This window comes from Anastrepha ludens, chromosome 4 (genome assembly GCF_028408465.1).
Source record: "Anastrepha ludens isolate Willacy chromosome 4, idAnaLude1.1, whole genome shotgun sequence".
NCBI lineage: Eukaryota > Metazoa > Arthropoda > Insecta > Diptera > Tephritidae > Anastrepha > Anastrepha ludens.
The window spans coordinates 77,990,363-78,002,637 of record NC_071500.1 but is presented as its reverse complement, the minus strand read 5'-3'; the positions used below and the strand labels follow the sequence as shown (position 1 = coordinate 78,002,637).

General features: G+C 34.9%; 1 protein-coding gene across 3 annotated transcripts; it reads right to left on the bottom strand.

The window, feature by feature from the left end:
* Positions 1-9,688: 9,688 nt before the first annotated feature.
* LOC128861742 (uncharacterized) lies at positions 9,689-10,741 on the bottom strand. 3 transcript variants are annotated; one of them, XM_054100113.1, is made up of 3 exons: positions 10,503-10,741; positions 10,153-10,391; positions 9,689-10,087 (listed from the first exon to the last, which is right to left on the bottom strand). In XM_054100113.1, the coding sequence occupies exons 2-3, from the start codon at positions 10,326-10,328 to the stop codon at positions 9,979-9,981; spliced, it is 285 nt and encodes a 94-aa protein (XP_053956088.1). In that variant the 5' UTR covers positions 10,329-10,391; positions 10,503-10,741; the 3' UTR covers positions 9,689-9,978. The 3 variants fall into 3 exon arrangements, with proteins under 3 accessions (XP_053956088.1, XP_053956087.1, XP_053956086.1); XM_054100112.1 differs by having other exon boundaries at positions 9,691-10,102; positions 10,153-10,414; XM_054100111.1 differs by having other exon boundaries at positions 9,691-10,102.
* Between the last annotated feature and the right edge of the window lie 1,534 nt (positions 10,742-12,275).

Sequence of the window (12,275 nt, the reverse complement as noted above, 5' to 3'; positions counted from 1 at the left end):
TATCACTGATATAAATCTCAGTACTTTACTTGCTTTTAACTGATTACTTTTGCATGGCGATGGGGATGAAAAAATCAGCTCATTTTCAACTGACTATAAGCTGGTTATTTCAAAGTTGGTTTCTAGTGTGCTTATTAATAGAATTTGTATATTCTGGCCGATTGTTGCATAAACATATGTACTTATATGTATAATATTTATTGCACATATTTGATACATTTTTTATATATAAAGTGGCAATTCAATACCAAAAATAACACCAATATCGAATCACTAAACGACTGATGATTTTGTATGATTTTTTTATTATTTTTGAAAGGTACTATATAATCAAGCGTTTTTTGTGTTTTGAAAACAAAAATATATTTGACTCTATTCGACTTAGTCCTGCGTGAGTATAATTTGGAAACCAATTCAGAGTTAGCCGTAATAGACGATCACGAAATTCTCTGCAGGGGGCGTATTCATGCTTGTATATACCTACATATATAAATTCATATGTATGGCTGAGTATGCTGACACAAATGTTGCTAGCCAGTTTCTTGCTTTTATGAGTTCCACTTTGAATTATATCACCCTCGATTTTAAATTGATTCTAACTAACATAAATATATAAATGCATATACATACGAGTAATATTGCAAAATATGATTATTCCCAGCTCATTTAACATAATATAAATTTTCATGGCAACATATGTACGACTCATACCACGTGTGGTATATAACTGGTGTGGAGCCAATTGCAGCATCAAATTATCGAATTATCTTTTGCCAAAAAACTCCCAACCCGTAAAAAGGCTATGATCTTTCAATGATTCCTGTATTGTATATTTTATTTCAGGATTTCTTGCTTTTCATGCTATTCTACTATCGTGCTATACAAGGAGAATTCCAAGCGAGTTGACCAAGCAAATCTGGGCAAAGTAGCTAATCGCCAAATACATTAAGATGGATAGATGGACAGAGCTTCCCATCCAATGACTTTTGACACAGCTGCAAAGACATGGTGAAATTGCAAAGTTTTAAACCTACTTTGACTAAAACCGCGACACCGTTACCGAATCGGCGGATTTTACATTTAAGCTGGAAGAATGCCGCAATGCATGTGAACTGAAGTTTCTGCTTCCTAAGCGGTTTTGGCATATTTCAATAATAAGCAACTGCTTTTTCTCAAGTGATACTGCAATAGTTTGCTAATTTGGGCAAGTCTCACCGAACTTAATCATTCCATGGGCGGGGCCGTTGGCAATGAAGTTTTTGAGTTTTATATCCACGGCATTATAGAGCTCGCACATTTAATCATTTCATCTTCCCGGTGCCCGACACTTGCACTCACAGGGACATATAGAAAAATGGGTATTCTGAAGTAGTTTTTTTGTTGAATGAGGGATCTGCTTTTTAATTAACTGCCGATTCCAAATTAATACCTATTGGTAACACTTCACCTCATCTCACAGCTGGCATTATTGATGGTGTTTCTGCTCGTTTCTAAGAAGACAAGGCTCATTACTATATAATGTTAGGACCTCCAACAGAGACGAGTGTTTTATACGAGAAACTCTTTGGGTGTTGTCTGGATATACAACTATACATCAAATTCATTAAATCGTGCTGAATCGTTCTGTTGGGTTTCTAACTGCGCGGAGAAGCTTTTTCAAATCTTAACGGTTTTGATGATGGTGCTCACGAGCGTTCTGCATAGAATTATGCTGTTAAAAGCAAAAAGACTCTTAAAATTATTTGCCTTGTCCTTCGACATAATTTATAGGATCCCATCCCTATCAGCAATACTTAGTCGTTTTATTTTCTATCGCGTGCAATTTGGCCATTTTTAAATACTTAATGTGAATCCAAGTGTCAACACTAACGAAGTCGAATTTCATTGAAAAATGTCTAGGCATGTCAAGCCAGCCAGCCGCACCGGTGGTGTTGATATCATTGCCTGCTATCTTATCTTTCCTAATGGAATGTATTTTGGCTACCAGTAGATGATGTGCTAATGCTAAATTTACAACTGAAGCAATGCTTCCGCATTGCATTCCAGCAAGTACGCAAGTGATTAAATATAGCGCAATTTTTAATGGGCACTGTACAGCATTTAGGTGCATTATCATATATGAATTGTTATTATTTTTCATGAAAATAAAAATTAGTCATTTACTCAAAAACTATTTTGTAGTATCGAAATTTCACAGTGGATTAAAATAATTGCAAGTTATATTTGTTATTATTGTTACGTATTGCGAGAGAGTGGCCACCGTAGCCGAATGGGTTGGTGCGTGACTACCATTCGGAATTCAAACACCAAAATTAAGAAAAACATTTTTCTAATAGCGGTCGCCACTCGGAGTGCATTTCTGCCATGAAAAATCTCCTCATAAAAATATCTGATATTCGGAGTCGTCTTGAAATTGTAAGTCCCTCCATTTGTGGAGCAACATCTAAACGCACACCACAAACTGTTTCGGTAATGATACTCTAAAGAAAACAGCCGATTACGCTTCAGAAAGATCGTAAGTTCATCGAGGATGACGGTCATTGTGGCAGGACGTCGACTCGAAAACTGATGAAAACATCAATAAAGTAAAAGAAAAGTTGATCAATAACCGCAAATTAACAATGAGACAGCTGGCAGAGGATTTGCACATTGCTTATGGATCCGTTTGGGGCATTGTAGTTAATGATTTGGGTTTTACACCGTGTTGCTGCAAAATTGGTCCTAAAGGACCTGAATTTCAAAGAAAGAGCCCACATTGATATCGCCAAATACATGATTTCAAAGGCTGAATTCGAACCAACATTCATCAAACGCAACATTACTGGAGACGAGATGTGGATTCCGGCATGTGAGTAGAGAGCCCCAAATGTAACAAGTCGAAAAAAAGCGATGCTAACGGTCACACACCAGAAAGTCACACAGTTAATAAGGACTATTATTTGGGCATTGAGACGTTTGCGTGAAGCAATTCGCCTAAAAAGAAAAGATTTGTGGAAAACAACTCGTGAGCTTTTGACTATAGATTGATAATATCACTTTTCTGAATATATTCTGGAAACTTTTTGATCAAGGTGGCATATACCTGATTATACTTCATTCTCTCAAGAAGCAATTGAATTTCACTTGAGTTTACAAAAAGAAGATTATTATCTTGTTATCCATAAGATTTTAATAAAAATTAATGTTCACCATAAAATGCGAGATTCCGTCTAGACACAAATTTATTATTATTTAGATTAGTTTCATATTTTCTACATAAAAATTTAGCCTCGAAATATTAAATTGTACAGAATGAGTCATTTGCGAATCTTTCAGTAAATAGAAGAAGATGGGAAGAGACTACATTACCTAACTGTAAATAGTAATTTCATTAAAGCAAAAAAAATTTTAAAGTTGGTTTGTTTTCGAGTTTTGACTTAATAAATTTCCACACTTTAATATTTTCCACAAAAATATAAATAATTTCATTAGTGAAATATTTCTAATTTTGCGTGAATAACTCTTTACAACTACGTCCATATACTTAGGCACGCATTTCACCAAATACACGTTTGTACATATCCATATGTAGAATGTACATAAATAAATTTATTCATGATCCATGTGGCTTTCGATCAAAATTCATGCCTCATAATAATAAGAAAAGCACGAATTGTGTAAACAATTGAGCAAAAACATGCGTTGGCGCAAACTAAATCACTCATTAATTCTGCCGAATCTTGAATGATGAAGGGTTGGTTTGCAATGCCATGAATCACTGGTAAAAAGACAAATGAGCTGAATGAAATTCAAATCCGCAATATGGAAATGTAAATATTTGTTCTGTAAAAAGTTTAGTTGTACATACATACATACATATTATAATTACATATGTTCATAACTACATTTGCATGCATATTTTGGCGTTGAGATGACTTACTCCTATTCTGTACATACATATGCATGTATATATGTACATATCATGAGTAGACCGCTGACATACGAAACATTTTCACAGCTTTAATCAATTGCAATAATTTTTTAATACTAAAAATTCCAACAAAAAACTCAAACACAACAATTGGAATTTTATGTTTATGATCCATAAATAATATTTGCCAAGACAGAAAGAGTTCGCAATAATGGGATAGCTGCATAGGTCACTTTTGGTGCTATCGATATTAGAAATTAGGTAATCCCTTGTTGGTTGGTTGTTTTTGTTTCTGGCTAACACATGCTTTGTATTAATACACACAAAAGTTATTAAAATCTTTCTAATGGTGCAGTCAGATTTCGCAAGCAAAATGCTTTTTAAACTCATTTGACAATAATAAAATGTTACCCAAAGGGTTCTTCTCATCATTTGGATTTGCATATATACATACATATGTATGTATATGGTATACATAGCATACATGTCTATGTATATCTATCCCGATTCCGTTGTATAGACCTGAGAGAACTTAATTCGACCCTTCAATCTTTTTGATAATGGTTCTGTAAAATGTCGTATTTTTTGAAGTCATTCAAAACGTTTGAAAAACGTCATCTTGAGTAGATCTACACGTAATACTGACAGTACTAGAGATCCCCACATCTGAAATACGAGTCGATGGCGTTTTGGAGTTTCCGAGTAAATTTGAATATTTTTCAATGACTTCCAAGTCATCCAACTATTTTAATATTTAATAAAATGTTGGCAGTCTCCCATCAATTTATATATACGAACCTACATAAATATGTACATAAGTAGGCTATGTAAATGAAAAAAACATTTGGCGCAAATTTTCATACAACTTAGAAGAAAGCTAAATCAATTCTGCTCGGCTTCTGTAAAGAATATGTTGAGCCTCTTTTACTTGTAAAAGTTTAACTCCCTCTCGCGTACATCTTTGGCGGCAAGCACATAAAGGTTTGTGGCGTGTGTCAAAATGTGCAGATACGTCCCACAGCCCTATCTTACATGTAATTTTTGAATAAGTGTGATAAACTGGCTAAGTGTAAAAAAATCTGATAGATTAAATTTTTTTTAATTTTATATAGTCGATACAAAAATTATGCTTCAAGAGCTATTTTAAAAATTAGTTATCGTTGTAAATATTATCCTCGAAATGATTGCTCTACACTTTCAAAGCGTAAAAGAAGTTTCAAATTATGCATATGCATACAATTTTTTTAGAATATTTCTTGGAAATCATTCACTTAGTTCACTTAGAGTTCAGCAATCTCAATCCGTATGTTGTGCTTCAGCTCTGGGTGTCGACTTATTCAATAGACTTTACTTACAAATCACACACAAAACGTAGTCTAGTGGAGTTACATCGCTTGATAGAGGTAACCAGCTTATGCCACCTGTTAATCGATCGAGAAACTTCGTGTGACTCCATCTTGTTGAAAATAAAGATCGTCTATGTCTATCCCTTCACACTCAGGTCACCAAAAATCTTCCATCTGTTGTCTATAGCGATGTCCATTGACAGTGACAACTTTCTCATTTTCACATTCGAAGAAAACGGGTCAATTATTCCTTTGCTCAAAAACCACACCAAGCAGTACCACATTTTAGTGGATGTAATGATTTTTCTGAAATTACTCGAGGGTGTTCTTCTCCCCAGATGCGGGAATTTTGTTTTTTGACAAATATATCCAGTGTGAAATGAGCTTCGTAACTACAGATGGTTTTGCGTGAAAAACCAGCCACTTGATGTTCTTAAAAATCGACCATTCCGCAATAAGTTCTAATAAGTTTAACGCTTTGTTCTTTCAGATAAGTATCAGTGGTTAAATTGGTAGTACATCTGTCTAGTTGACAAATGTCATGAATTGCACTTAAAAGCTATCGTCAATGAATTATTCTCTACTCACATACAGGAGCCTCTTTTGGAAGACTCTGTGGCAGCGCCACTTGTGATTTTTGCCTGTATCAGTAAAAAAAAAAATCAAGTGGAACTATCTCCCTTTTTTTTATCATGGTAAAGCGTCCTTTATACTGGGCGTAAAAGTAAATTTTGTATCGATTTAATTTTTAAATAAATATTTTTTGGCCATACTTCAATTTTTATTGTAGAAAACTTACACTTTACTTAGACCTTATTATTTTTATCCATGTTTATGTACTCGTAATGTTAAGGCTTCCTTAATAGCTAATTCAGTGAAAAATGTATTTTGAAACTCCTTCTAAACTCAGTGTTTTTAATTTTAGGTACTAAATATAGCTAGCTAATAAATGCAATAAGTGCATAAACATACATACATACAAAAAAAATGATTAAAATACGAATGTGCATATTGAAAATGAAACCATTGGAAACACGAATAATTCTCTCAGAAACAATAGGAAGAAGTGATAATGAAAAGTAGCGAAACCCGGAGTATCTAAAAACCCTATCAAGTTATTAAGAAATGGTAAATCGCAAAAGTAAATGAAAATGGGAGCACGGCTGATAACCTCTTTTTTTGTGTATTGTTTTTTCACAGGCTGCACGCCGCCCATCACAGGCCCTTCGGAGCTTAATAAGTGTATAAAGAAAATATATTTACACATACATATCTCATTTTTATAAGGCAACTATTTATTTGCGAGCTTGCCCCAGCAAACAAATACTGAAAAGCAAATGTTACTCCACCCTAATATGACGTATAGGGATGAATGTACGTACATACATACATATGTATGTGTATAGGTATGTTGTGCAAACGCATACTGCGCACATGTGTCTCCCGCCTGACAAACGAGTAAAGATCCAAACAAATATAATATTTCGCTTCACGTTATGTAGACTCATTTCTATATACTCTGCGGTAATTCAAAAAATAAGAAAAAATGCAGTAATATATAAATACACTTTTTGTAGAATTTTTTCCTTCAAGCTCTGCTCTACCTTTACTTAGTCGAATCAAAATGTAGTGTTTTTATTATTTTTGTAAGATTAAACATAAATCACAGTAAATGTTTCGCTGTGCAGATATGCATCCGTATAACTTATGACTAAATTTAAATGAATGGCAACCCAAGCGGAAAATTACACTTCTAAAACTTCTATGTGCATAATACTTGTATTTTTGTAGTTAGTTGTATGGCTCAACAAGACTATGTGCTGTTTTAGTCCTCGGTAGGTAGGTCTGGTAGCTGTCGGTATAACACACTTAGACCGGTCGTCGATTCGTGGTGAAACCACTGGAACTTTTTCCTTGAGCTATCGGAGCCCTTTTAAACCAACCTGCGACTTTTATCAACGTCCTAACTTCAATACCTCTGTTAAAAATGTACTAGCAAGCGTGTAAAGTGCTCTTCCATCTAATCCTTTCCACTCCCAAAGGAGGTATCAGTAGTTTCGTCCTCTTCTGTATTGTAACAGTTTCTACAATAGTCGTAATATGGATCTCACAGGTTTCTAGCATGGTAACTTTTAGACAATGACGGGTTAATACACCAATCAAAGTTCTTGTATCCTCTCTGTTGAGTTTTAGCAGGCATTTTGAACGACCACTGTTGTATTTCGGCCATGTGAATTTCTAATTTTGAATTTACTGTTTTAATAATTTCCCTATCTATCAGTAATGTGCAAATGGATATGGGCTGATATCCATGCCCACGCTTTATCCAATTGAATAATTTGGGTTGTACCCTTTCTGGCAGTTTCCTGCTATATTTCTATGACCTGTTACCCAAATGAGGTTTACCTTGAAATACTGGGATAAGTCATTTAGGAGTTTATAACATTCTATGACTATTTTCGACGAATACGTTTTGAACTCTAGCGCTTTTATTGGTGCCTGGCTGTCTGAATAAATGACGTCTTTCCTGGTGGATAATACTCTTATATTTATCGCTGTAAGTCCTTCCTTAAGCGCAGTGACTTTCGCTTGGAATACACTACAATGATCGGGTAGGCGGAACGATTGCTTCATCTACAGTTTTTCGGAGTAAACCTCTCCAGCTAATTTGTTGTCTAATTTTAATAGATGTATAGATAGTTATTTCATTTTTCCATTGCGATTCCATTTACTTCCTTCTCTATATCCTTACAAAGTATTTATCAAACAAATAAAATTAAAATTTTCTTTTGAAAAATGCAACCATTCCATCAATATTTTTTTTTTGACGTTGTAACGTTAACCTATCGTCAGTAAACCGACTTTACAGACAACCTCTTTTTTTACGTTTTTATAAAACAGCAAGAGGAACAAAGTTAAAAAGTAAACAACTTTCTTTTAATAGCTGGAAATATCATCATCTTTCGTCCTTCGACCTGCGCTAGCGTAAGCCTTGCGAAAGGTTTGAAGAGTCCTTTGATTTTCATTATTTAGATAGCCAAGCAGCTACGAACCTATCAGATGAGTACTCGTACGTTCAAGCTTGCATTACGAAATCCATCAGCATCTCTCAGAAAAACATAAATTAAGTGTTACTGTATTGGTCTTCGAGATCTTTAATTATAATCTTTAATATATGTACATTCAGAGCAGAAAATACACTGATACTCAAGCTGAAGGGGTCTCACAAAATAACTACTATAGTTTGTTATCTGTTCCGTAAGAAGTACATCAAATTGTTAAATCGCAAAGTTCAATACTCGTACACCGGAGGTTAAAGCCAACTCTGAAACGATTTTTTTAAATATTAATAAAAAGCATTTAGATTTAAGAAATATCCGTTTCGTGACATATGTAAACCATAGTAATGGAGCAGTATTGTTAGTACTGGAGTCATCGCTCTATAAAGGCACAAAAGAAGAAGTTGCAGATTCATTGATGCATAGAACTGGTGTGCCACAGGATCCACCAATCAAAGTAATGACCTTCTTTCAACAGAGTTGCTTTATATCATGGTGCGAAATTTCTACTTTCATTTGGAGTCTTGTTCCAATTCCAAGTCTCAAAATTACAAAAACCGCGGCACAATAATATTATAGTTTTTGATGAATGTAAACAATTTGATATCGACGCGCTCGAGTAATTTGTCTCAGACTCTTTCAAAGCTTCTAAAGGACCCGAACATCCGAATGTGATTTCTTGCTAAGGTTATCAAGATAACCATTTTCTAAGCGATAGCGCTTGTGGTCTATAACTTGAAGGAAGGAGTGGCCGCAGACTCATGAAGCTCGCATTCTGGAGAGTGAACCACGAACATCGCATCATTTTATATTTTTACAGTGATAGTAATTGTGATTTTTGTAAACACGCAATTGTCGACCACAAAAAATGTTTAAATAAAAAGAAACTAACCTACTATTTTTGGGCTGCTTATTGCGTCAAGCGACGTTCAACCATCATTAAAATATACTGAATATACTCCAGGCCGGAAGAAACCGTAGATCATCTCCTCTGCACCTACTCAGCAGTGAATAGGTCTAGAATCAGGGCATACCTTGTTGGCAGTTTAACATATCTGAGCAACGCTAACTCAAACAGGAGGTTTTCCATTGGGCACGCTACCAATTCACTTTTAGTACTGTTAATCCATAAATTAGAGATAAAATTAGGAGTTGCAATGACTTGGCCCATCAACTAGCCAACTATATTTAAGTACTCAATAAGTTAAACGAACTTACCACTCCACCTAATATTAGGCTTCTCGTATTGTTAGGCGAAAATATTGTAGAAGATAGGTATTTTGAATATTATTGCATGGAAAAGACGATAACGAAATATGTTCTTATGTACGTATATATAAATTGTATGTATCTCGAGCGACTCAAAGAACTTACAGTCTTTTGGACCTTTGTGCCACCAATCGTAGAAGAATGACTATGAGATATAACATATTAGCCAAAGGACCTTATTAATTTTTAATGTATAAGTATTATTTTTTGTCATCAAAATATTATGAAATGCATGCAATTTAATGGTTCATATCTTATTAATTTTGCTTAATAATATCATCGATAATTTGGAAATAAGGTTTTGCTTAGCGTCGAATTCGCAAAAGGAAAGGGTGGAAGCTCTCCAAAAAATATTTACGGCTCATTATATAGATTTTCATATTTGCCCAGAAGTTCACATAACATTTTTGGCATGCAGATTGCTTTTTGAACCGATGAACAAAACAGACCACGATTTCTCCGGTATTTCGGTATTCTTGGATACATTCATTGATTGCGTTTTTCTGCAATTTGTCTCACTACAATGTTCAGTAAGAATCTGATACATTTTATGGGTCACCCAACTCACCGTAGATCACTGAAGAATTTACTACAATTTTCCGGTATGCAGGTCAATTTCGGTTTTGGCTTTAATTCAAATGAGAATTCACTATTGGAATTTTGTACCTTTGCCTCTTCACGCCAGTCGCTACACTGGAGCGATGATTTGGATCTCTTGGTTTTTGGCAGGGCACCGCTGGACATTCTTAGACTCAAATATTGGGAGCTTAAGATAATCGTTCAATGAGATCAGGTCCTATGATGCTCCTAATGTTTGAGAAGGAATTGCACTGATTTAAGAATTATTTATTTTCGCCATGTACATATGTATGTACTAATAATATATGCACCTGCATATGTATATTTACATGTATGTACCTTCTTGGTATTTGTTTGCCTTTTAACACACAGTCTGCAATCACTTGTTTTTTTATTATTATGGTTGAGTAAAGAGTAAATCTTTAACGCCCCTTCTGAATCCTTTATTTTTCTATTATTGCTTATTCTTTCCTATATGCTTCAGAACAGTTTATCGAAATTTATAAAGTAATAGAAAAATCAACTGATAAAAATTCCAAATCAAAAATTTAACAACAAATCATGATTATTTGCGAGCAAAGAGATGAATCAAAACTGAAAGGAATTTCAAAGCCTCTGACTGAATAAATATTAACATATCTATATTTCTCCATCATTGAATTATGTATCAGGTCAGTCCATAAGTTCATGCGTATTTTACCCATAATTTCACTTTTGTAAGATTTTTGCATACAAAAAATTATTCGCGGAATATAACGGAACTATTTGTATTTTTTTTTTTATATATTGTGCATTAAACAAGTGATTTTAATCGCGGATAGAAGCATGTGTTGTTAAAAAATAAAATGGAATCTTCGGACGTGCATAAGAGGCATATTTTGTATTTTTTTTATAAAAGTGGTAAAAATGCAACAACTGCTACTGCAGAAATAAGCACCGTTCACGGAGAGGATACCGTGAGTGTAAGGACTGCGCAAAAGTGGTTTTCAAAATTCCGAAGTAGTAACTGCGACGTGGAGGATGCCCCGCGCGCTGGCCTTCCTGAAGTCTTTAACTCCGACGCCTTGCTCGAACTCGTGGAAACTGAGCCAAATTTGACAGTCGATATGATAGTTCAGGGGTTAAATTCATCGCATGGAACAGTTCACAGGCACCTGGTTCAGTTGGGAAAGGTTTCAAAGCTGGGAAAATGGGTTCCGCATAGACTTTCCGTCGCCAACCTTCAGCAGAGAGTGAATGTGTGTTCTCAGCTGCTGCAACGGCTTTAAAATGTTTTTTGAACCGTATCGTTACTGGTGAGGAAAAACGGGTCTTTTACAATAATCCTGTTCGCAAACGCCAATGGTTAGATAAAGATGAAACACCAGAACCGACACCTAGAGATGGCCTTCACACGAAGAAGATTCTCCTGTCTATTTGGCGCGATATGGCCGCTATTGTTTATTATGAACTTCTGGAACCAAACCAGACGATAACTGCTGATTACACAGACCGACAAAATTTAACCAACATTCAGACCCAGAAACCAGACTATATATTTCCGAAGGTTTATGATGCGCTGAATCCAAATCTGGCCTCAGAATTGCTCTATTAGTTTGAGTTTTCGAGATATCCTAACCTAAAAGTGCAAAAAACCCCATTTTTGCCCATATTTGAGGTTATTTAGCCTTGCAGATGTTTTCTTTCACCAAAATTAAAGGATGGCATCTTTAAATACAATCCTTCTTTTTTCAAATGGCGTTTTGTTTGCTCAAATGTCATTTTTTTTCGCAGAGATATCGCATTTTGAAATTTTCATGTTTCGAAATTTTCCTACACCTGAAAATCGATTAAGATAACATAGACATGATATATTCGATTACTAATTTTCTTGAATTGAGTCTTATTTTTCTTAAAATTTTGTCTCACACCATAAGTGTGCTGACTCACCACACCCCTACACTATCTAACCTTTGGGTACCGAGTCACACACAGCCCTAACCCCTAGAAACCACCCCTATCATGCCGCAAGCAGGCTTACCCACAAACCCCAAATTTACATACTATTAATCCATATATTTCAGGCCCTCAAACCCAAGAAAATTAGTAAGCGACTATATCATGTCTATGTTA